The 25,074-nt window shown below is 57.1% G+C and overlaps 1 protein-coding gene across 1 annotated transcript in view; it reads left to right on the forward strand.

Moving 5' to 3' along the window:
- The window catches only part of Rbm19 (RNA binding motif protein 19), a 76,897-nt gene that overhangs the window by 48,251 nt on the left and 3,572 nt on the right, over positions 1-25,074 (forward strand). Inside the window, exons 13-14 of the mRNA XM_059249755.1 lie at positions 4,975-5,080; positions 15,975-16,095. Of these exons, the coding sequence (XP_059105738.1) occupies positions 4,975-5,080; positions 15,975-16,095 (227 nt within the window). The remainder of the gene's footprint in view (positions 1-4,974; positions 5,081-15,974; positions 16,096-25,074) is intronic.

The following is a 25,074-nucleotide window of genomic DNA, read 5'->3' on the forward strand; positions in this document are numbered from 1 at the left end:
GTGGCTAGCAGGGTAGAGGGGGCATTAGGGGCAGGGGCAGAATTTGAACTGAGAAGATAGTAGAGAGGTAAGGTAGAAGGAGGAGACATCCGGGTCAGGGGGGTTTTAAGTAAGTAACGGGGCCAGCTGGTACAAAGGTCCTGGGGTTGGTGCAGACTCAAAGGGAAAACCACTGTTAACAGGTGAGAAGGGGCAGGGAATGAGCTGATTGGATGACAAGGGAGGTGAAGGTCAGCATTGAGGCTGTGGGTCTAGCACACAGACATGAGGTCTATGGCAGATGTGGCCCCCAAATCTGCTGTGGAGTGTGCATGGCCTTCAGCTTATTTGCAAGGTTAGAGATCGGACAAGGTAGGGTGGACACACCATCCTGGAGGCTGGGGTTTCGTGCACCCCAGCAAAAGTGGCTCTTTGTATGCTCACCCTGGGTTCGGCCATGGACACTGTTAGCCAAGCTGCAGGTCTAGGGACCAGATGCCCAGTCATGAACCCAGCTCTGTTCCTTGTCACCTAAGAGGACCGAGACCTCCCAGGTGACCAGCCTGGGTCTCCTCCCTCTGTAAAGCAGAAACGGCAGTGCCTTGCTCTTGGGGACCATGTGAGTCCATAGCCCAGGCTGCCCCACACACTGCAAAGCACACAGGGCAGCTGAATGTAATGTGCTGGTCACCACTTGCTGCTGTGTGTGTAACAAGATAGTACTGGGGACGTATTTGAAGGACTTCTTCATGGCAAGAAGACGCCTGCCGTTCACCCCTGTCACTTCTCCTTGCTCATACCGCAGTGCTGCTCTCTGGGTCCCTCAGGTGGCGGCAGAATCTTCCCCGGCAATGCCTTGAGCGCAGGTGGGGAAAGAACTACCAGTGAACTTCTCGCCTGACTCCACACTTAGCTGGGGAGTCTGAGCTCCAAGAAGCATGAGGATTTGGATCCCAGGAACAATTGGGATCAGGATGCACCCCAACCACTCCTTTGTGGCAGCATGCACACAGGGAGGCCCACATCCCAGCCTACTCACTCGTCCACGCCAGGCTCTAGAGCGGCTGTCACTCAGCTCGCCATCTATACAGGGTCCTTCCCTCACCTTCGCTACCTGTTCCTTCCCCTGAGCCCATCTTCTTGGCTAGGATTATGCAAGCTGAGTCTAGGGGAAGGGGGTGCAGCCTGTATGGGGAGGGGACACACAGGGAGGGGACACATACCTCGGCCTGTTATGCAGACATGCCTTGCACACCTAACCAGATATAATTGGCCCATGGGTGCCTGCTCCCACCCCACACACCTGAAGAAATCAGAACCACCCACAGCAGACTCCAGTTGTCATTGAAAACCCACAGACCGGCCACCAATCCTGGCGGTGGCAGCATGGCGGAGGGGGTGGGGCCGCAGTGCAGGAGTAATTGGCGAACCCAGGGTGAATGAAATAATTGGAAAAGTGAGGTGTGAGTTTGTTAGGGAAGTGTGAGCGTGTGGGGGAGGGGAGGAGGGCTGTGTTTAAAAGCCCGCTCTGGCCTCTTTATTCACAGCTTCTGATACAGTAATTGCTATTTTGTGGTTTCTATTATCTACACAGTGGGGAGCGTGCGCAGCTCCGTCCCCCAGTGTGCTGGGCTGGGGATGAGTCCCTGGGTGCTGCAGTCTCCCTCTCTCTCTCCCTGGCCCCTGGTGGCCCTGCCCAGCCTCTCCCCACTGACCATGGCCTTGGCACCCAGGAGACAGGGTTCACGTGGAAGTCCCTTCAAAGGCCTCTTTTAAAAACTGGCCTCACAGACCTGGCCAGCAGATAAGAACCTTCATAATGGCTGGCATTTATATGTCGCTTATCTCCTTGGAACGAAAGGTACCTCATTGATTTTTTTCCCTCCCCCAACGTCTCTTTTCTCTTTAATTCTCTTCAGCCATCTCTCTGCAGTCCTTGGTGTTGGCCTCCCACGTTCCCACATCACACAAGCGCCCTGAGCCAGTCTCTTGCCAGCCCTCTCCCTCAGCACCAAGGGCAGGAGCTCACCTCGGACCCCAGTCACTTCTGCCCTCTGCGCCTTGGTTTTCTCATCTGTCAACCAGAGGTGGGGACAGTATCGACCCCAGCATTGTTACTTCTGGGAGTGGCAGGTCTCAGAGGCCTGGCAGGTAGCTGGTAGACCCTCCTTTGTAGCTGGGGTGTTGGCAGCAATGACAGTGTCCTAAGCCTCCCCTGGACATTTCTAGAAATGTCCACAGATACTGGGAAGTTCTTCGAAAGATCTATCCCTGACTCTCCAGCTCCTCTTCGGCCTGGCTCTCTTGCCCTTTTCTTAGAAGTCGCTTTCCATGGGAGCCATTTTCCTGAAGTTCCTGGGGTCTTCAGGCACATGTTCCCTTGGCCATTCAGTTGGCGGTCTAGACACCCCAAGCCAGCATTTTGGACACCCTCAAAGGCTACCAGCTCCCAGCCCCACCCCAGTTCCACAGTGGCTCCGAATTGTCATGGCTCCCTCACCGCACTCTGAGATGCACGTCCTCAGACCACAGCAGCTCATCCCCTTCCGCCTCCTCACCAGCTTCTTTCTCCACCTTTTAATTATTTTCCTTGCTTCCTCTGGCCCCTCAGCTGCTTACCATGCACCAAGCATCCACGGCTCACAGCACGCTGCAGAGGGGAGGAATTAACCTCAACAGTACCCCCTCCTCTGTCTCCCTTCCCCATCCCCCTGACATAGAGCAGACAGACAGAAAGGAGGTGCACATGGTCCTCCCTCCCCCACCCTACCCCCGTGATCCTGGGTGGATCGCTAGGGCCCTGGATTCTGTGCAGGCCAGCTACCACCACACAAAACGCGTACGCATACACACACACACACACACACACACACACACACACACACACACACACACACGCTCCTGCTTCACCCTGGACTTGGTCACGTTTTGGGAAGAAAGAAGCCCCACTTATGGAAGCGGCTGGTACCTATGGGGGACAGGACAGGCTTGAACCAGGGAGCTCACCCCCTGCTGTGTGTTCCGTCCCGCCCCGCCCCAGAACTAGGCTGCTTCTCCTGAACTCTGTTGGTTTGTAAACTAGGGTGTCAAGACTTGAGGTGATGAACTCCATGGCTCCTTCCTAGCCGCCTCACCTCTCCAGGCCGTCTCCTGGTGTTGGCTCGTTCTGGAAGAGACTCCAGCAGCACCTGTGCAGGGCAAGCATAGGGCTCCAGGCTGCAGGCACAGCCACAAGCGTGATCAGTGTGGTTTCTTCCACCGTTGAAGTAACACAGCCCCCCTCTCCCACGCGCACACTCCCCCACAGGGACTGGCTGGGACACAGTGGGTGGTGGCATTGTGATGGTAGCTAACAGGTGTGCTGGAGAGCCAGGTGTCGGCACCCTCCACTTTGTCAGAGAAAACTGGCCTAGTTGCCCCACACTTTCTAGCCTTCTTACATTGGGTGTAAAGCCCTGGGACCTGGGCCCTCAATGTCCCCATAGGTATCATTGCCAGCAACAGTGACCCGGAAGATGGGTGACTGATGAGCCATTTCTGTGGACCAGCCTGGGAGCAAGCCTGTGCATCCTGGGTCTCCCTATCCCAGGCAGCCCCACAGACGCACTGGGACTGGTCGAGGGACCAAAGGCCATGTCATGGGATGTGTAGGCCTTTAGGTGGCAGAATAAAGCAGGGTTTGCCAGCTGCACGCCTCTCTCGGCTCTCCAGGCTTCTCGTCTGACCTGCTCAGACTCAGGACCCCTCCAAATCAGCTGAGAGCTCCCTCTCAGCAAAGAATCAGGCCAGGCTCTCCCTCTGCTGCCTTCCCATCCTGGAGAGGCTGGCCTTGTCCCCAGCTTCATTCCCAGCGGCCTGCGCAGGGATGGGGGTGGGGGACTGCCGGGGAGAGGTGGACGTGCCGATTCATTTTGAGGCTTCATAATGCTGCATTTACACACCATCCTGCCTTCAGAAATGGGGCCAGCAGATGCCAACTCATGCTGTCAGGGCTGCGGGTTAACGCCTCAGATTTAACTTATGTCATTTGGCGAGTGCTTACGGCCCGCGCCGTGTTCTTTACCCAATCGGTCCTTGGCCTGGAGCATCCTAGACTATGGCGTGTGGATGTGTGGACCTAGCAGCCACCAGAGAGTGTAGATTTTCAAATAAAAATAACACCTCTCTTCAGATGCCGAGCACATTAAATATTTATCAGTGGCAGTGCGCTCGTACATATTTGATAAATGGACATTACAAAGGGATTGGGGTTGGGGCGTGCGGCCAGGGGACCCCAAGGAAGCCCATTCCTTTTGTCCTAGAGTCTTTCAAAGGTTAGTTTGGTGGAGAGGAGAGGGGCCACCCCAAGGGTGGTCCAGGCCACAGTTCCCTGGTCAGTCTGCTCCAGAATGCTGCGTGACTGGCTTTAGCAGGTATCAGAAGGGATGTTTGTGGAGGGCATGGGGCTAGAAGGAACTGTGTGTCTTCCGAGCACTGAGCCCTCAGGCATCTCCAGACCTCAATCCTAGGTTGACAGAAGGATTCCGTGGCTTGGGGTTGGTGAGCTTAGGCTTGGCATACACCTGGCTCCAGGTGTGGAGGCTACCTGGGAAAGGTCGGGGGAACCCACCGGCATCCTGAGCCTTGACTCTCAAACACAAGTCCCTTGCCATGGCCGGGGCCTTCCTGGCCTGGCACAATGTGTGCAAGACTCATCCCATGGGGAAAGGACAGGTGTCCAGGTGTCCCCCAGGTGGCAGGAGAGGCACCAAAAAATTTCCAGCCTGATGGTACCCTCCCTCCCCCACTTGGTGGCCAGCAGGGAGAAGGAAGCCACGCCTGCGGAGTGAGGGCTGGCGGTGGGGAAGTGGGAAGCCACATGAGTGTGCCTGGGCGGTGGGAGTTCCTGAGACCAGCGATCTCTGGTGACCTGCAGGGATTGGCTCCTGAGTCTCAGTCCAGAACCCCTGCCTCCCTGGCAGGCCTCAGTCTCTGATGTCAGCCTTTTGTCTCTAGCACCTTTGGGGAACTGAAGACCGTGCGCCTGCCAAAGAAGATGACGGGGACAGGCGCACACAGGGGCTTCGGCTTTGTGGACTTCGTCACCAAGCAGGACGCAAAGGTGAGTCCTGCCCCCCTGAGAAGCACTGAGCCTCTGAGCCAGGGAAGAGTGTCGCTGCCCCACGCTGCCGACTCTTCCCCTGACTCTGCTAATTTACCCAGGATCCTTGGAGGAAGAGCACTGGGTCTGGGGTTTGGAGGGCCGGGTGGTATGTGCTGGTGTGTCCATCACGCACACGCAGGAGCCGAGGTTGACCTATTTCTCAGGCTGCACTATGGCAGGAGGAAGACCCTGGGGCTGAGCGTGGTCGACAGCACTGTTGAAAACAGACTGGGCAGGACTGGAAAGGGTGTCCGGAAAACAGTGCGTGGGATGGGACCTAGTTCCCTCCCCAGCCCTCCAGTTGTGGCCGGCTCCATTCTAAGCTATGACACCACGGGCGCCTCCTGCAGCACACATGCACGTGTGCAGATATTTCCCTAGTTGTGCAGAGGGCAGCACAGCCTTGGGGGTTGCGCTTAGTTTTGCTTATTTGTTATATATGTGTTTGGTACGTGTGCATGAGTGTGCGCATGCGCGTGCAAATGTGGAGATCAGAGGACAACTTGCAGGAATTGGGTCTCTCCTACCCATAAGTACTGGGGATTGAACATCAGGCAAGCACCCTTACCCATTGAGCCATCTTGCCATACTCCTGTAACTGCCGCCGCCGCCGCCGCCACCACCACCACCGCCGCCGCTGCCACCACTCTCCCCTCTCCCCGCCCAGGCTTTGAAGCACAGCAGTGCTCTGACTTCGGGCCCAGGGTAGCAGCCAGGCTGTCATCCTGCCAACGTCTGGGATCCACTCTCGGGGCCTCAAGCTCCGAAAGGCCCGGTTGTACAGGACAGGGCTGCTGGGCCATCCTGTGCCCCGTGCTGAGCGCTGCCCGGGCAGCCGCGGCCTTCCATCGCCTCGGCTTTCCTCCACAGAAAACAGCATCCGGGACGATTCCCAAATGGCCAGGGCTCCTCCACCGCAAGGGCCATCCTGCCGAAGAGCAGAGTGGCTCTGAGCGCCAACTGTGGGGTTACAAGAGGCCACAGGGGTGGGGAGCAGCGTGGAACAGCAGAGACGGCGTAGGATATAACCACTGCCGAGACAGCCTGGGCATCCCACAGGCACGGGGTACCAGTCCCCAGGGCGTGGCAGCCGCCCGCATCTCCGTGACCCACTCCAGTGCCTGCTTCACTGCCTAGACATTTGTCCACTCTCCTCAGCTGGCAGCCCTACCCTGTCACCTCCATCAGTGACAGAAGGGACAACACACTGCAAGCTCTAGGTCTTGGCAACCAGAGAAACCCTGTCACTGAAGGCAGTTTGGCCTTCCCTGGCCTTGCCTTGTGCCTTGGTTTCCTTGTCTGTAAAATGGGTTGAGGGTGGTACCCCTGCTCCAGGTTGTGATAGATGGACCTATGAGGCCGGCTCGCTGGCCCATGGCAAATGTTCAGAACCACTTGGTTCTCGTTGCCATAACCCGGGGGCCCTGAGTCATCCGTCCCTTGGGTCTGTGCACAACAGTGATGTCCGGTCAGCAGAGCAGCAGTATGCGTGCATACATCAGCAGACAGCGTGTGCACTGCATCCTGAACTCTGGGCTTCCCTCTCCGCCCCTGAAAGAGGTCTTTCACCCCCGGCTTGGCTCACCATCTGTGAAGCCAGCGTGCCTTCTTCTTCCCCTCAGTGCGACCTTGGAAAAGTGACTCACCCTCCCTGCACCTCTCACTTCTGACTGGGCTGCTGGGGTGATGCTCTGAGACCAGGGCCTGGCCCTGCCAGCTCCCTGTGCTGCCCTTGTGTGTGTTGGGGGGGGGGGGCGGTGCTGTGACAAGTGGGGGTTCAGTGCCGGCCCCTTAACCAGAAGCCCTCCTTCTACCAAGTGACTGCCCTGCCCAAGGTCAGTGTCACAGCTGACCTGGCACATAGCCTCGAGGGACAGGCTGGGGGTAGATGTCCACACCCCCACTTCTGTACTACAGCACAGTCCCGAGTCCCCAGGGCCCAGGGCACGCTACACCCAAGTGGCCCACACGGCACCCAGGCCCGATCGATGTCACTCCTAATCCCAAGTCAGCCCCTCAGCAGTGAGGTGGCAGCTTCTCCCTCCTTCCCTTTCCATTCTTGGCTCCTGGAAGAGAAAGGGCAGCCGAGGACAGCGAGGGCTCCACCCACAGCCCTGGAGACCGTCTGTGCCCTCCCCTCAGCGGGGCTATTTCGGGCCTCTCCGTCCTTGCTGCCGTCCCCCTGCCCTGCCCTCTGTGCCAGGACTCGCACCCTTTTGTCCCCAGTAAGGTCATCTTGATGACAGTGGCACCGGCCTACAGTCCTTCTCCCACAATAGTCCCTTGCTCTTGTTTCCAGGGGAGCTGCGTCTCTCTCCCTGATCACCTCGGTCTGTCTGCATACTTTTCACCTGCCATTACCGCGTGCTCCCCGCACACAGTGTGGCCACACTCTGAACATGGAATCATTCACTAAATACGGCTTGGGGATGGGGATTACTCCGCAGTGGAGAAAGAGTGGAACCCAATGAGCTGGAAGGGGCCTGTCGGGCCCCTGCCTCTTGGAACATGTTCCCCTGAGCCTCCATTTTGCACAGGATGTTTTAGAGAAGGCAGGCCCGTTTAGAAACACCTGGGTCTCCCAATGGTCTCTGACCCTGTGGAATGCCTTCTCCTACCTGGACCCTTCTCCATGCAGAACAGCAACTTGTCACTGGGTCTGCAACCTTGTACACTAGGAGGCCTCCTCAGGCCATCCTCAGACACAGAAGGAAAACCAGAAGGGAAGAGAGCTGGAAGTGACGGCCACTAGAGCTGAGGCAGGAGGCTGCTGCATTCATTGCCAAATGGAGGATTGTGAGGCCGGAGGGCCCAGCGAGACTCAAGCCTGCCTGGAGGGGTGGGTAACCAGCCTCCACTTCCCCCCACCCCACCACATCTCAGCTCCTGGTATCAGGCTCTTGCCCTGGCCACACCCCGCAGAGGTCCACCAAGCCCTGAACAAGTGCCCACTCCTTATCCTGGAATGAGGAGTTTGGTTCTGTCTCCAGACCTTCCCTCATTCCTCACATTCTCAGGGACCCATCAGACCCTTCTGAGTCAAGTACACAGCAGTGCTGGAGAGCAGACCCAGCAGGAGGCTCCGTGAAGGCCACATGGCAGAACCCAGAGGAACCAGCACCCAACAGTGATAGGCAGGGGCTCCTGAGGAGGGCACCACCCGTACAAGAGACGTGTCTAGCACAGGCCCATCGCCTGCCCCAGCCCAGTGCACCACATCGGGCGGAGATTAGCACAGCAGCTCCCTCTGCTGACCTTGCACACCTGCACAGCCCCAGGGCCCGCCCTTGGTTGATACTGACTTGCTCAGGCAAATGGGGGAGGCCTGGGCTACCTGCCCAGTCACAGGCACTGGTGACCTGAGCCTTGCCTGCTCACAGGAAAAGGCTCGACATGCAGGCGAATTCTCCCTGTCTAGGACATGTGATCAGGCCCGTGTTCTAGGTAGTAAATGCTGGTCCTGCTGAAGGTACCCACGTTATCTCAACCTCCACGTTTCTCAGGGAACCTAGCCCTGCCAAAGAGGGGAGCCATGGGGCAGGGAGTCAGCCTGGCACCCATCCTACCTACCTGTCACCACTCCCACACCCTTCTCTGGGCCTCTGGTACCTCGGATGATAAAGCCCTTCTGATGCCCCGTCTTTGGCGTGCCCCCTGGGTATTGGTGGATTGTTTGACAGGTGGGGAAACAGCTCAGTGTTACACAACCAGGCTCCTCCCTCCTGTTAGGCATTGGTTTACCAAAATGCTATCCTTCCTCTAACCCCGCCCCTCCCATGCATCCCTGCTACCCAGCTTCAGCGCCTCACCCTGGAAAGGGCACTCAGGGTAGAGACACACAGAGCCTCTGAAGAGCCGCTACCTTCTGCGCTGCTGGGCTCCCCCCAGCTCCCCCTCCCCCAGCTCGTGGTGCGGCCCTCTCACCTGGACAGGCAGTGGGGAGTCCTAGGCAGGTGGATTTGGTCCCCATTGGCTAGACAGCCACCAATAGGCACTGGGTTTCCATTCAGGCCCCACCTTCCTTTTCTTACATAGCCCAGGCTGGCCCTGGAGGAAGGAGGGGAAGGAGAGGAGGAGCAGACAGACCCCCAGAACCCAGAATATTAACTGTTCCCCACACGAGGTGCCTTTAATTCTCCCTCCCGAGCCACGCTCCTTTGTACTTTTGTGGTTGCAGCTGTTTTAGCCACCGACACTGTTGTTTTAAAAGGCCTATTTTCACATAGAATGTTATCCAATTAGCAGAGCAATGTGTTGGCTTAAATAAACACTCGGGGGGAGCCGGCAGCCGGAGATGCGATGGCGGCTGGCGTTGGCAGGCAGAGCTCTGCTGTGATAAACAACCGCCGCTTTAATTGTAGGGCTGCATGCATCTCCTTCCTCTTTCCCACTTCTCCACCATGGTGGGTGGACGCCCAGGGAGCGAGCCACAGGATGCATGGCCTGAGCTCACGCTGGCTGGTGATGCCATGTGGTGGCGGCGGGCCCTTCAGTGAGATGTGGGGTGGTGGGATTGGTGATGAGCAGCAGGACAGAGCTTCAGTCACATGTGCTTAACACACAGCTGCGTGATGGTGTGCAAGGGAAAGAACGAGGTGTCAGGACAGCGGGGTGTGCCGGGGATGACCCCCAAGGAAACACTCCTGTTCCAACCGAGCAATGCCAAATAGGATCAGAGTGGCCCATGACGTCAAAGCTGCCTTCCTGTTCCCCATGTGGGTCCCTGAGCCCAGGTGACCCTGCCCCGCGGCAGGAGCTGGTGACATTGCCCTCTGGGAGTGGCAGAGCATTGAGAGAACAGATGGTGTGGTGCGTGTGCTGGGGGACGGGGAGGCAGCTGAGTCCTCTGGGCCCCAAGGTTCCCGCCACATTGAAACCTGCATCGACCAGTTGTTCTGTGTCTGCCAGAGCTAACTAACGCAGGCGTCGGGGTTCCATCCCCCTTTCCTGTTTGCATGTGTGTTCATGTTGTGTGCAAGATCACACTGGCATTTGAATGGTGCTACTTTGCCAGGCTTCTGTCACCACCGTGCAAGAGTACAAACTCTAGCCAAGCTTGCATTTCAAGGCAAGGGCTCGGGCTCAGCCAGCACATGTGAGCTAAGACCCTACAATCAGGTGCTTCCCAGTTCATCGCCGAAGCATAAGCGGGATCACACTGCCATGCTGCCAACTGCAGCCCTGCGGACCTCTGTGGGGACCGAGGCCTGCCGGGCATCTTGTAGACCCAGGCGAAGACTTGGCTTTCAGAACTGTCAGGTACAGTGTGAGTCAGGGGAAGGTAGAAACCCAGCCATGAGGCATGCACGGGGCCAAGGAGCAGCCACTGCCTTGCTTAGGTCACCGGCTGCCCCTAGAGTTCACGGGTCGTCACACTGAATTAAGAAAGTGAAACATAGCAGGGCTTACAGCAGGTTACTAGATTCAGCCCGGTCAGCACCACCTGTCACCTCTTACCCACCTGCCCTTCCGAGGTGCTTTAGACCTGCGGAGACAGTGGAGCCCCCCCCCCCCCCCCCGCTTCACCCCACTCCACTATAGCGTTTGTCATTTGAGCCAGGGCAGTGTCCTCAGGGGTCAAGTTGACTGGATTGAGCTGATGGAATGACTAGGCGTGCATCTCTCTATCCCATAGAGTCAGGTGCAGTCTGCAAGTAGGCCGGTGGCTGTTAGTCGTGGACGGTCGCCCTCCACTCCTCAGTGTCTGGTGGTTTGAATAAGGATGGTCCCCATAGGTTCCCAGGAGTGGGACTGTTTGAAAGGATTAGAAGGATTGGGAGGTGTGGCCTTGCTGGAGGAAGTGTGTCACTAGGTGTGGGCCTTGAGATTTCAAAAGCCCATGCCACACACACATTCACTGTGTGTGTGTGTGTGTGTGTGTGTGTGTGTGTGTGTGTATGCGCACACCTGCAGATCAGGATGTAGCTCTCAGCTACTGCTCCAACACCGTGCTCCCCCCATAATGATAATGGCCTAAGCCTCTGAAACTAAGCAAGCCCCCTGTTAAATACTTTCTTTTATAAGAGTTACTTTGGTCATGGTGTCTCTTCACAGAAACAGAACAGTGACTAAGACAGTGTCACTTCTCAGAATGGACTGTGGAAGTCACTCCATATTACACAAAGAGCTAGGACACACTCCTACCTAAGAAGCAACTTCTGGGCAGGCCAGAAGCTGCTGGCAAGGTGTGCTGACCCATCGTACAGGCCACTAGGAGGCAATGCAAAGCACCATGAGAGGCAGACTACCCAGTGTGTCTTCCAAGCCTGATAGGATTTGGCTCCTCTACCCCTTATGCTCAGTGGCTGGGCGCCTGCACGCACATGGCCATTTTTAGCCACCTCTTCCCCTTCCCCTTCAGGTTTTGGCACAGAAGTTTAGGGCAGGTTGGTGGTGTCAGTATTTGGATGCCTTTAGCATCTGCAACCCTCTGGCTCTGCCAGGGATGGTACCCAAGGAGCCAGGGGACAGGGCCAGGAGGCTGCTGACATCTAATGTCAGGTCCATCCTAGCCTCTGCCCACAGCTGGGCATCAGCCAGGCCTCTGTAACCACATGGGGCTGGAGTCCTGCCAGAGGCACAAAATGGTTTTGGTTCCTGGGAGATATTTTGTCTTCAGGGAAACTGCATAAAAGTCGGACCCAACACTGCACTAGCAGCATTCCAGAACCTTCCATGGTCTTTAAAGATGGCCACCAGGTCCAGCCTCATTGCGGCCTGTATTGGTTCCCCACTTTGCCAGAGCAGACTGACTTCCAGGTAGGATCAGGACAAGGAAGCAGGAGGCCGTGGCCTTGGACCTGGGGGCTGAGGCTTCAATCACAGGGTATCTGAGCCAGAGATATGGAGGGTGGTAACCTGGGCCTGGAGTAGATGCTCACAACTTTCAAAAGGAGCTGCCTGAGACAGAGCCCCACCAATGGGAGTTGGGGTCCAGCCAGGGCAGGTCCACCCCAGAGTGGTTCAGGTAAAGACATTTATACCCCAGGAACTGAGGAGTCACCATGAACAGTGATCTCCCCAGGATCAGATAGTGGGGGAAACATCATTTCACTCAGGATAGAGGCTCTTAGGGAGAAGGGTGAGACCCATGCTGTCGTCTGGAGGTTGGGGTGGGAAGGAGTCCCACCTCCCTCCTCTCATCTCCCAGCAAGCCTCCCATCTGCTTCCCCTCTGCAGATAGGGAGACAGTGCTGGCTGTGGCCAGGGAAGAGGCTCCCAAGGTGCCCAGGATGGAGCTCAGGGTAGCCGGTGATAGCCACCAGGAAGTGGCAGGGTGTGGCTCTTCCTTGGCATTCCCTGTATCAACCCTGAGTTGTACTCTGGGCCATAGGGCTTCCCAACAAGCCAAGGTGAAGGTTGACATGTCTCTCCTGTGCCAGCAGGTGGATTGCTGTGTCCGTTCAGCGGGGACCCAAAGCCATGGGTGCTAGGTGCAGAGCCAGGCCAAATCCATGTCACCATCAGATGTGTAGTGACCTTAGCTGTGCTCTCACTGTGTCTTTGTGTTCTGCAACGCAGGGTTGAAAAGCTGATGGGATGTTTAAGGCAAAGCCGTGCTGACCATCCACCCAGGGTGGAGGCGTGTTCTCAAGATCCTCAGTGATCTCAGTTTACTGAGAGCAGTGTCCCAACTAAGGAAGGGATAGGGCACCTTTGCTCCGAGGTTCAGGGTGTGCAGGGCACAGGGTGGCAGAGCCTTCCTGGACTAGGTCGCTGCTTCAGTGCGAGGAGATGGAACACACACAGCAGACCTTCAGTTACCTCTTGTGAAGTGGGAAGCCCTGGGCCACACCAAGAAGACTGTTTGTTGGTCTCAGTGATGACAGAAAGCAGCCACAGGACTCCAGGCTCCACAAGGGACAAGCCCCCAGGCGAGTTCCCTGAGCATAGCCTCTCTGGGTCTAGGTATAGGGGAGAAGCTAAGGCAGCCTTCATTCTTCCCGCTCAAGTGCCTAGAATCTTCCATGCATCTCGGGTGTGTCCTCGCTCCAGCCCAAAAGCCCCTCAAAAGTGGGCCTCTCCTCCCTCCCTCCCTAAGAAGCCTCAGGCAGACAGGCATCCGTCACTCTCCATGAAGCCTGTGCTCTGTGCTCCCCAAGGCTGGCTTTAGCCTCCAGTCACTGTTCCTACCCCATGAGGAAAGTTTGAGAACACCACACTCAGCCCAGGAAGTGGGCACACGGAGCGTGACCTGGTCACTGTCATCCCTCAGCAGTCAGGGCTGGGAAGGCTCTGCTGTTTTTAGAGAACCCCATACTGTGTTCCAGAAAAAACAAGAGCTTTTGCATGTGGGCGCTGCTGTTCCCACCTCGGTTACAGCACAGGTCCGACAGCTTTGCTGCTGCTTCATCCAGATGTGATGAGGCCTGGATGCAGAGGCCTTAAGCAGCTTGGCCAGCACCACACAGCTTGGAAGTGGTAGAGCAGGGATTTGAACTGAGGTAGCCTAGCTACAGAGCCACAGCCCCTACAGCCCCCACACCTGAGTACCAAAAGCCCTTCTGATGAGCTAATAAAGTGCCCAAGGGGTACAGAGAGGGAGAACCAGGGAGAGGCTATTAGCAACTCCTACAGTGAACAGAAACATCGCCAGGCCTTCTGAGACACAAGAAAGCAGAAATAGATTGCAAAAAAATGAGGAAGAAACCGACGGCTGGGGTAGGGCAGCCGCCTGGGCCTCCCCGCCAGGATCTCTTTCTGCTTTCTAAGTGCGGGCAAAGTAGTCACCAGATGCAGCCTTGGCTGTCCCAGACTGCCATGTCCCCAGGATGCAGCTCCTCGGGGACCCTCACCAGACTCCCTACCAGTTCCTCTCTCCGTCTTGAGGGGCTGACTCCCCCAGTCCCACCGTCTCCCTGCCTTGCCAGCTGAGCACCCGCGCTTCAGAGCTCCGAATGAGCCATTTCGGCTCGGGGGCCAGATGCATTTTTATATCTGCCTGGGAAAAAATGGCAGGGGTTCTGCTGGCAGTCGGAAGAGGCTTCTAAATTAAACTTAAAAAAAGTGTTGGGGGGGCGGGGCCTGCACCTGGCCCTTCTCAAGACTGCAGAAAACAAAGCGTGGAGACCTTCCCTCTCTGTGTGAGCCCACACGACTCTTTAATGCCTTCTCTCCCACCCCACCCCACCTGTCCCCAAGTCCTCCCATCCTTCCAGATTCTGTTGTCTTGAGTGGCCACTGGGTGCCGCCTTCATAGCTTGCTCTAAGTCCTGTAGCCTTTCCAAGGTGGGGCATGACCCCGCTAGGGCAGTGACTAGCCCAGGGCCGTGGCCTTATTTCCCACACCCTGAAGCTTAGACAACACAAGCGGACTCCCTGGCAGTTCCAGGGCCCAACACCCAGATAGTGTGGGGTGAAGTGTGACTGGTGCCTCCCTCCCATTTGCTGACCACAGCTGGTGATGCTTGGTGTTGGATGGTTGGTAGACTCACCTCCCCAGGCCCTGTCTCCATCTCCACATGGTGCTGTGCCTGTGCCTGACACTAGTCCGCCTCGCTCCAGTGTGCACTCTTTTCCAGCAGAGTCACCTCCCAAGGTGCCCAAGGCCAGGCCCCGATGCATCTTCTAGGGGACACATTCCAACCATAGCGGCCACATCACAGGCAAGGGGCAGTGGCTGGTTCCGGGCCTCACTGTACTGGTTACTGGGTGCTGTAGGCGTCAGCACAGTGAGGGGGGCAGACTCGCAACTCTTCTTCTGCCCCTGTGTCACCGTCCTCCAGCTGTGAGCCAGGGTGCTCTCCATCCCCTCCCCCCCCCCGGGAGCCCCGAGAGCATCCTCTACACCTTAGGGCTCTGTGGAGAGAAGACAGCTGCAAGGGGAGTTTGTCTGCGAGCACAGGGGATGGGACACATGCTGTGGACCCCACACCAAATCTCCGTATCCTCCAGGGTCCCAGATCTGGGTGTATTCACTCTTCCACTTGAGGACGCTGAGCCGGGAAGGTTCGCTTAACCTGCCTACGCTCTTAAAAAAAAAGGAAGCCCAGAGTCTGCCTCGCACCAGACATGATCACTCTAGAGTCGAAAGACGTCTTGGCCACTTGGTCCTGTGTTAGTGACGTGGGGTGTTTCCAGAAGAATTGGAGGCTGTCCTTGCACAGAGCCACTCAGCCTCACAGCCAGCCATGTTTACAGAGGGCTTTGGTCAGTGCCATCTCCTGGTCATATGAATGCCCAGGGCGGGCACATCCATAAAAGCAGAAAGTGCGTTTGTGGTCTCTGTGAGCTGGGAGAAGAGTTGGGGGACTTGAGGAGTGACAGCCAAGGTGTATGTTTCTTTTGAGATGGTGGTGGAATGTTCTGGAATCCATATGCTGATGACTGCATATAAATACACAGACCGTGTATGGATTGTATCTCAGTTTAGTGTTTAAAGGGTCGGGGAAGGGGTGCAGGGAGCTAGGCAGAGCAAGGAGGAAGAGCCTGTTCGAGGCCTGTGCTGCTGAACTGGGCCCGGGAGCCCGTGGTAGACAAGGGACCAGTAAGGAGACAGCAGAACCAGGCAGGACAGATTCAGACAAGAGATGGGGGATAGGCAGAGGGCCAGCAACAGAAGAAAGGGGCATCTAGAGCCCTGAGGGACTGTCCTCTGACAACCAGGCAGCTGGTGAGAGGAGAGCCCATCCATCGTTGGGGTCACCCTCCACAGATAAGATGCCACATGGGAAACAGGTGACCCACCTGTATTGACTGCCCAGTAGCTCTTTCCCCTGAAACATAACTTAGTAATTAAGTAGGTGGGCCACCAGCACCCCAACGCCTTGCCAGATACCCGAAGTCACAGGGGTGGAGGGAGGCCGTGTACAGCGCCCACAGCTCACATGCTGCTCTTTCTTGCCCCCTCCAGAAAGCCTTCAACGCGCTCTGTCACAGCACCCACTTGTATGGCCGCAGGCTGGTTCTGGAATGGGCAGACTCAGAGGTGACGGTGCAGGCCCTGCGGAGGAAGACAGCCAGGCACTTCCAAGGTAGGAGTGGCCTGGCGCTCGCCTGGCCGACTGGGGGCTTCTGGGATTGGGAGCTGGGGCAGGGGCTGCCTGTGGAGCTGCCCTCACTTGGGTCCAGCCCCCGAGGCCACTTGTCACCAACCCGCCTTGTATCAGGACAGCCACCTTGTCGCCTTGCAAGCGGGTAGGGCGGTGGGGGCCAGGCAAGCAAGAAGGGCAAGGCAGTTGTCACCTCTGTCCCTACTATGTCCTCGATCCAGGTTCCAAAAGTGCTCCCTCGAGCCCAGGGATGCCGGCAATGGGTCCTGGAGGCTGGCCCTAGGAACCACAGGGTCACCAGGGTCACCAGCTTCCCATATGCCTTTCTTCAGGGTTGTCCTCTTCCTGCCTGAGCTCAGTGCTCACAAAGCTGACTCATCAAGGTGACACTCTATGGCCTTAAAGACTATAGAGCTGATGGCCAGGAACTCCTGAGCCTGGCTGCCCTCATGCTTGGGACACCATAGTGACTAAGCAGGGCCATGGGCACAGGTGAAGGGGCTGGCCACTTCCCTTCGTGGGTAGCCCAGGCTGAAGGTCCCCAAAGGTGAGAAACAGGAGGCCCATTGTGCCTGACGCTAAGGGACATAGGCAGAGGGAGCCAGCGGGAGCTAGAGTCTGTGGGGCTGGAGTCAGTGGGCCTCGTCTCTAATAGGGTGTGCATCCCTCACTAGGATGTCAAGGCTTGAACTTAAAGCCCACCTTCCTTGACAGTACCTCACGGTGGTCCCCAGGAAGTGGAGCAAGGCAGCTACCATTGTCTGCTGGATTTAGGTCCATTGGTTTCATGAGTCTCTCAGCTGGAACAGGTCCCCTCCTCCCACTTGCCGGCAAAGCCGGGTTCTGGGTCAGGCTAGGACATGCCTGTCTGCAGTAACCCTGATGCTGCGATCCGGAGGCAGCCAGTTTCTTCCTACCTGGTCGTCCTACCATCAGGGCCCTCAGGGATCCTCGTAGCTCGTGGGCTCAGAGACCACTGTTGTCCCCTGAAGTGTTTGCTGTGAGCTCTGTGTCTATAGGGCTGGGGTCAGGAGCCATCTGTCCCTGCTCCTTGCCAGGGATAGTGGGAGGACCATAAGGGGACATTGTCCTGGGGGATTATGAGCAGTCCAGCAAGATTGTCCCTGGCTAGTGTGCTAAAAACCGCAGAGGCAGCTTGAGGCAACTGACCAAAGCCTTGGAACACAGACCCTGGCCCTCCATTGGTCTGCCTAGAGCCACGCCACCTTTCTACAGCTGTGGTTCTCAACCTTCCTAATGCTGCGACCCTTTAATACAGTTTCTCATGTGGTGGTGGCCGCCCCCCCACCGTAAAATTATTTTCATGGCTACTTTATAACTCTAAGTTTGCCACTGTTATGAAATGTAATGCAAATATCTGATTTGCAGGATATCTGACATGTGACCCCCATGAAAGGGTCATTCAACCTTCTAAAGGGGTTGTGACCTACAGGTTGAGAGCCCCTGTCCTACAGAGTTCGTTGTCCCCCAGCTCAAGGCGGGGCCCCGTGCCCTCACACATGCTGTTCCATATTAACATAGCACCTTTCTCTCTGCTGTTGTTTGTGCTGTGAGTGGCATGGAGAGCCATCCCCTCCCTGCCCTGCCCTCTGGGTATCAGGCGTCAGTCATCGCCTGTCTTCTGCTCCTCTGTGCCTCTGCCCCCGTACGCTCTTGTTTTTTTACCGTCTTACATTCTGGTCAGGCCGTCACCACCGCCGCCCACCCCCCACCCCCCATGGCAACTGTGGTGTTCTGTGTGCTTGTATCTGGACTAGTCGGTTCCTATCTGGTGCCCCTGTTCAGTTCAGCTCTGAGGGGTGCCAGGCTTTCCATCCAGGGCTGGGAGCGTTCCAGCCCAAGCAAATGCAGAGCTGGAGAAACGGGAGATTGCGTACTCAGTGGCGGGCTCACAACTCAATAAGATCCCAAGTCCTGATGGGCAGACAAAACCTGTCTGCATCGACAGGCATCGACAGGCCCAAATGCACCCGTCGGCAAATGTTTGTGGAAGGCACTCCCCCGGGACCGAGGCGGAGCCCGCCTCCCCTGTGGTCACCCCACCGCCCAGCCCAGGCCTGCAGAGTGCAGGCTTCAGCACTTCTGCTTTGCATGGATAGAAGCCCCTTCAATAAATTGAGCTCTGAAGCCAGCGTCCTCACCTCCCAGGTGAGAGGATGCCGCAGAAGGCAGGCCTTGGTGTGGACAGGCGTCTCCGTGGCCGCCCACAGCCGCTGGGCCCCAGTAGGCAGGTGTAGCAATGAAACTGATAAAGATACCTCTCCGGCAGATCCAAGGTGGCCGTAAGGACCGCCTCAGGCATGGCTGTGACTCCCATCAGGCATTGCCCTGCAGGCCCTGGGGCAGGTGCAAGGTTGCAGCTGTGCAGATGCCCTGGAAACAGTGTGCGGTCCACTTTCCACCTTGTCCTGCACGTGTGCGCAGCAGCCAGAGTCCTCAGAGCCCGGCTGCGGGCCTCCGAGCCTGCCCGGGCCTCCTTTTTCCCCTGCCCTTTTCCCTGCCGTGAAAAGTACTGGCTCATTTGTGTCGGAGTCCACATTGTTCTGAGCATCCAGGGTCCAGGCCGGAGCTGGGCACAAGTCCCACTTGCCCTTGGGCTCTGCCAGGAAGGCACTCAGACCTCAGGTGGAAGCCTTGAAGTGCTGGCCACCACAAAGGCTCCCTGAGGGCTGCAGACCATGCCATCAAAGGCCCGGCCCGGCCACAGGCTCGCCCTCGACACCATGGCCTGAGCCGTTCTCAGGGCTAGCGATGGGTAGCCGGAGCCGCTGCACCGGCGTTGTGGCACTGGCCAGTACAGTCTCCCTGCTCTTGGGTTATGCCTTGCCCACAGCCCCGCTGCCGACATGGGAGGGATTGTGGAGACACGCGGTCCTGGGTTAAGTAGACCGCTGAGCTGTAGCTCAGGCTCACTGACACAGCCCCCACCACTACGCCACTCTTCTCCTGCCGGGCCTTGCTGGGATCCAGACGTAGCTACAGGCTGCCGTGTTCTTAATCCTGCAGGGCTCAAGTAGATACTGTCATTGACCTATTTAGCAGATCAGGAAACTGAGACTCAGAGAGGGCAAGTAACGTATTAGTGGTCACCCAGCTACCTGTAGCATAGCTAGAACTCAAACCTGAGTTTCCAGCCATTCTCCCGACCAAGCCTTTGCATCGACTGATCCGGCTGGCACCCTTATGTTGACTCACTGTGTGTGTGCGTGTCCTGCTATCCACTCTGTGGCCCCTGGTGAGTCTCAGCCTCAGCTTTGCCATCTGTACAGTGGACACAAGGTGCCAGCACCTTGGGGGCCTGTGGCTCCAGGGAGCTAACACATAGCTTGGTCTTGCCACCCTCCTAGGCCCAGGCTAGCGCACTGAGGAGGATGTGACTGGGTAGAGAAGAGGGAGAGCCTGGTGCTCCTGAGTCCCCGGCCAGGGCGCAGTGCCTGGCACACACATGGGAGGAGGGGCCCAGGTGCAACCCACCACAGGCTCCCACTGACTGGTGTCCAAAGGAGGTTTGCTCTAACACCCCCCCCCCCCCGTCTGTCCCATGGGACACTCCTCATGCTCCTCTGTCCCTGGGTGACGGCAGGGCACTGCAGTGCCCCTTGCTAACTGGTGCTTGGGAGGCACCTGGCAAGCTAACAACACAGGCCAGGCCTCTGGACCTGACTGGGAAGAGTCACCCTGAGGGAGGTGCCGTGGGGGAGGGAGGCTACTGTCCTCCCCTTGGTTCCCTACTTGATTTCCCTCTCCTGTCCTCTCTCACTCGACACACACACACACATAGACACACACACACACATAGACACACACACACAAACTCACACACATATAGACACACACACTCACACACACGCACACGCACATGCACATGCACACATACACACACATACATATAGACACACACACACACACATACTCCTGGACTATCCCAATCTGCTCCTCTCCCCGCTCCCACCCCTCCAGCTCCTGTCCTCCCCCTGCTCTCTGCCTCCCAACCCCTCCCTGGTCAGGAGTCAGATCTCCGATCTCCAGCCCCGGGCCCTGTGGTAGGTGAAGTGTTATTCTTCTCTGCCTGGCACGCGGGATGTGGAAAGAGGGCACAAGGGGGGATGAAAGAAGAAAGCCTGCCCCTGGCTGTGTCCTTTCTTCCTGAGCATGTTAGAAACCAGCAGGGTTGCGGCATCGCGAAGCTTTCAGGGCTTGGCAGGCCACGGTCACCACGAGCACAGGCGACAGAATAAAATGGCCTGGAAGCCATCCGCCGCCCAGCCCCGTCTTAAGCTCTCACAGCCAGGGAGGCCTGGCACATGGGCTTTTATTTGGCCGGGAGCGCGGCTCGGCTTCCCTCTGTTGTCTTATTCCAGCTGGGGAGGCTTGATGGGCTGTGGTTAGCGGCTGCAACTTTCACCTCCAGAGCAGGCACGCAGGCATGAGCGGCATGGCAAGTGGCTGGCGGTGGCGCATTCCCTCCACTCGCCCCCACCCCTGCCTTATCCCCTGCCCACTGGGCCTGGCGGCGCTGGCCAGAGCAGAATGTAGATAGGAAGTGCTCGCTCACAGTAAGAGCGCTTGGGCACAGATGGGGATAGACCTGGCCTGTCAGCCACTAGCTTGGCTCTCTGAGCCAGCCTCCTACCCTCACAGAGCAGGGACAGAGCCCCCAGACCCCTGTCCCATCAGCCCACCACCAGGCCTCAGTCCAGACATGCCACATTCCTCTCCATGCTACTTTTTCCTCAGTGCCTTGACCCTCTCCCGCCTCCCCCTGCTTGTGTCCTTGGGTGCAGCTGAGTCCCCTTTTCCCACAAGCTTAACCCTCCAGGGGTCACAGCCCCCTCCCTGTGTCCTGACTTACCTTGCATCAGGCATAAAGCTGGCTTCGTAACTGTCCATAGAGCAGATGAATGAGCCCCGATAAAAACCAGTTGTGGGTGTGGCTGATGTTAGCTAAGCATCTAGCATGTGCCGGGCCCCACGTGGTGCTGATTGCAGCCACCTCCACATTAGGTGTGGGCACCCTGGCTCGGCACAGCCAGCCGGTGACTCCAGCCTGGGGTTATTTAGACTTGAAACATGTGGACAGGGCCCTCTTTGGCGCCTGATAGTCTCACCCTGTGCATCTGCAGAGACACCGCCCTGTGAATTCTTCCGAAAGATGAGATCGGCCTCGGAAGCCAGAGAGCTTTGTTAAGGGCTTTTGTGCGGCAGCAACACTCAGCAGTTTTGCACACAGTTTAAAAGCCCGGTGGCACTTCAGCCTAACACACTCAGAGAGAGACACTTCCAAGGTTACAGGTGCAGACGGGCCCAGAGAGGTCTGTTGACTTTCCTAAAAGCACACAGCGTTTCCTCCCACCCTGCATTCCTCACAGTTCCTGAGTCCCAAGTGGTATGCACACACATCCTAGCTAGCAACCTCAGTGTAAGCTTTCCTGGGAGGAAAGGCATGTGGCTTCATCTCTCGCTTCATTCCCTCACGGAGGTGGCGTTTGAGTAGTAGGGAGGGGTGATTACCAGAAAATAGAAGGATTGGCATTCTGGCAGTTTTCTGAAGAAAATTAGAATGGATGGTATGGCATACCTCAAGGGAAAGGGTGCATCTAATGTGGCAGCTAGAGAAAGTCTTCCACGGAGTCAGCATTCCTGTGTGATTGCAAGGGACCAGCCAGCCAGAGACCTAGGGAAGAAACATTCCAGGCCCCGGGAACCACGGGTGCAAAGGCCCTGGGGCAGGAGTGTGTTCAGGGCTGGAGCTCCAGGCTAGAGAGTGGAGAACAGACAGGAGAAGGAAGCCCTGGAAGACTGGAGGGAAGGTGACGTCAGACTGACCTCATCAGACTCCCCCACTGCTGCTGCATGGGGTACAGTGGGTGGCGCTGGAAGCAGGGCTGAGGAGCAAGCACATTGTGGTCATCCAAAAATGGTGTCCAGGGCCACAGCCAAAGGCTGCAGGTGGAGAGCAGCTGGGAGACTGGTTGTTCAGGGAGAAGGGGGAGCTGGCTAGGTTTACACAGAGAAGTCAAGGTGGCGCCTCGGCGGTCAGCAAACCTGGGAAGCCAAGAGCCGGTACAGAGTCAGGAGGCCGTTTGTCTGACGTCAGCCCGAATGTCCGAGGGATATCGGCACATAGATGGATGAGTTCAGAGCTCAGGGGCCAAGGCTGAGTTGTGATATAAATTTGAAGTTATCAGCATACAGATGATATTTAAAGCCCGCCACCGTCCCCACAAACCCCCATTCCACACCTCCATCCTCATCAGAATGGCACACTTTCAAAAGACCAGGGACCACGAGAGCCCGTTATCCCCCATCAGCCCCTGAAAATGGGCCTCCTTGATCTTAGCGTGAAGACATAATCATCAGGCTTTCAAAATCACAGGCAGAAAGTTCAAGCAAGTATGTGGAGTCACAGAATTTATTATTCAAAATATCCCCTGGTCTCGCTTCCTTCAGCTCCCTGGAGATGGGGGTTTTGTGTAAGCTCCACATCTCAGCCCTTCATCTGGGCCCCTCTCACTCTTCATAAGACCTGACTGTCAGCCCTTCCTCTGGACACCCCGGACTGTCACTGAGGGTCCCAGGAGGGCATGGCATGAAACAAGAGGGCTTTCATCCTGGCTCCTGGTAGCATGTGTGGCTCGTGCCAGGGGAGGTCAGGAACCACCAGGACTCTTTCTCACTCACCTCTGATTGCCACAGCTGGTGAAGGGACTGGAACCTTGTGGGTCCAGGCAGCTCCTGGACAGGATGCAGATGATTAGGGGATGCAGATGGGCCTCCAAACAGCAACCTCATCTCTCAGTCAAGGTGCACTGGGAGCCTGCAGGTCCTTGGGACCAGCTGGGGCAGGTGTCACCGACCACACCCCCTGCCTCCCTCTCACCCCCCATACACCAGATCCTCCCACTCCAAGTGATTTGACAATATCCTGTACACTCCGCCGCCCTCCCCTGGGAGCGGCTGTCCGTGTGAGGAAGGGACCTGCTCCCAATCCCACTAAATTGTTATTGACTTGTGTTCTGTGCGTTCTGCAAACATTTCACTCAGCCGTCGCCGGCAAGCCCACGAATCCCTGCTAGGGCTAACGGGGAAGCCAGCTGTGCTGGGCCATCTCGCCTGCTCCTTCCCATCGATCACAGAATTAAACTGACGGGAGCGCCGCAGGGCGGTGTGGGAGAGGCAGGGCCCGGCCACCGTCCTGGGCGGGGCTGGAGGCCCGGGGACCAGAGGGTCCATGCTGGCCAGTGTACCTGACTGTGCAGCCTGGCCCAACTGGAGGAAGCCAGGGAAAACAGCTTCCCAGGCTGCCGGTGATAGGCGGTGGGGAGCGTAGACCAGAGGCCACTGACTGAGCCATGGGCGCCTTACCTGTGACACGTGAACACAAAACAGTATTGGATTCATCATTGTTCGGCCACCTGAAGATCTGACCTGGAAATCAGTTTCAAGCCAGCCACTCTTAGGAAATCAGGCCTTGCCACCCTGGTCCCACGTCCCACGGCGAGGCCCGCGGAGCCACTGTGCATTTATGTGATGTGTGCACTCCCTGTGGATTCAGTCATCCAGTGTGACTGACTCCATGATGACTCCACCCGACCCTTACACTGGCATATCCCTCCATGTCACCTCTGCTTGGACCCAGGAAGAAGAGGGGAAGATAATGGAGACCGAGGCTTCCAGGCCAAGCAGGGCTACAGGAGCCTCCCGCCAGCCTCCTTCATCCTGTGCTCGCTCTCTCTGCAGCAGGTCTCCCTGCCTCGACACTTGCTGCTCTCCCCAGACTGTACAGGGTTCCCACACCCATACAGACCAAGCACAAAGGACCCCAGGCCAGCATGTACCCCTTGCTTATCTTGGGATAAGTCCACCATGATCCAGGTCAGGGCTCTCCTTGCACAGGGCCAGTCCAGTTACCTGGACCTACATCTAGGAAGATGCCCAGGATGGGCCACTTGGAAAGAGGTTAACCTGTGGCCACACCACAACCTCCCACCACCTAGGTCCCTCACTCTGGGCTAATAACAGTGGGGATGTGTGTCTGTGATAAGTAAGCTTCAGTGCCCACGGGGGCCATTTGAATACAGCCCACTAGAGTAGGGTCCACATCCCTGCTCCTTGGGTCTTTTCGGCTTTGGGTCAGTGTCTGCATGAGTGCTGCCCTGTGGCTGGTTCTGTTTCCATGTGGAGACCCTCAGAGGGTGGATCCGCTGCAGGGCAAGTGTCCATGGGACCTTGGGCTTGGCTGTGGTATGAGATAAAGGCCCCAGAGTGAGCTGAGCCCCATGTGGAGAGCCTGTACCCAGAGGACTTCCCCCAGAGCCCAGGGAGCATATACTCAGCTTGTGGGATTCCTAGAGGAAAGATCCACACTCGGCCTGCTGCAGCAAGCCCACAGGTGCCTAGAGCCCCATCCCCGCCTGTCTTCCAGCTTTCCCATGGCAGCCCAGACCCCACGATTGCCAGGTGCTAGGTGCCATAAACACTTGATAGTATATTTATCCCTTCTTGTCCATCCTGGATCATGCCTTCAGGCAACTGAGTGTTCATCCTCGTGCTAGCCAAAGTCTTGAATGCCTTGTGGCTAGTCACTTTTTGCACTTTGAAATGGGATCTCTCCATTGTGCAGGCTGGCCTCACACCACCAGGTTCAGGCCATCTTCCTGTGCCAGCCTCCCTGGTGCTGGGGTTCCAGGCATGGCCAGCAGCTTAGAAACTATGTTCCTAAGCAGCTTTGTCTTCATTCAGTAACTGAGCCCAGACAGAGACCGCAACTGGCCTGCTGCCTCCAGCCAGAGCGGCGGCGGGGTCTGCTCCTGGCCTGCTGGCTTCCCATCCTGGGCTGTCTCCGTCTTGCCTCTTCTTCACAGGCCCCTTGCAGCATCCTTTCTCCTCCCTGTCAGCCGCGCTCTCATCCCCAGCCTGCCTCTCCTCCCATGAAGCGCT

Source organism: Peromyscus eremicus, chromosome 23 (genome assembly GCF_949786415.1).
Source record: "Peromyscus eremicus chromosome 23, PerEre_H2_v1, whole genome shotgun sequence".
In the NCBI taxonomy this organism is placed as follows: Eukaryota; Metazoa; Chordata; class Mammalia; order Rodentia; family Cricetidae; genus Peromyscus; species Peromyscus eremicus.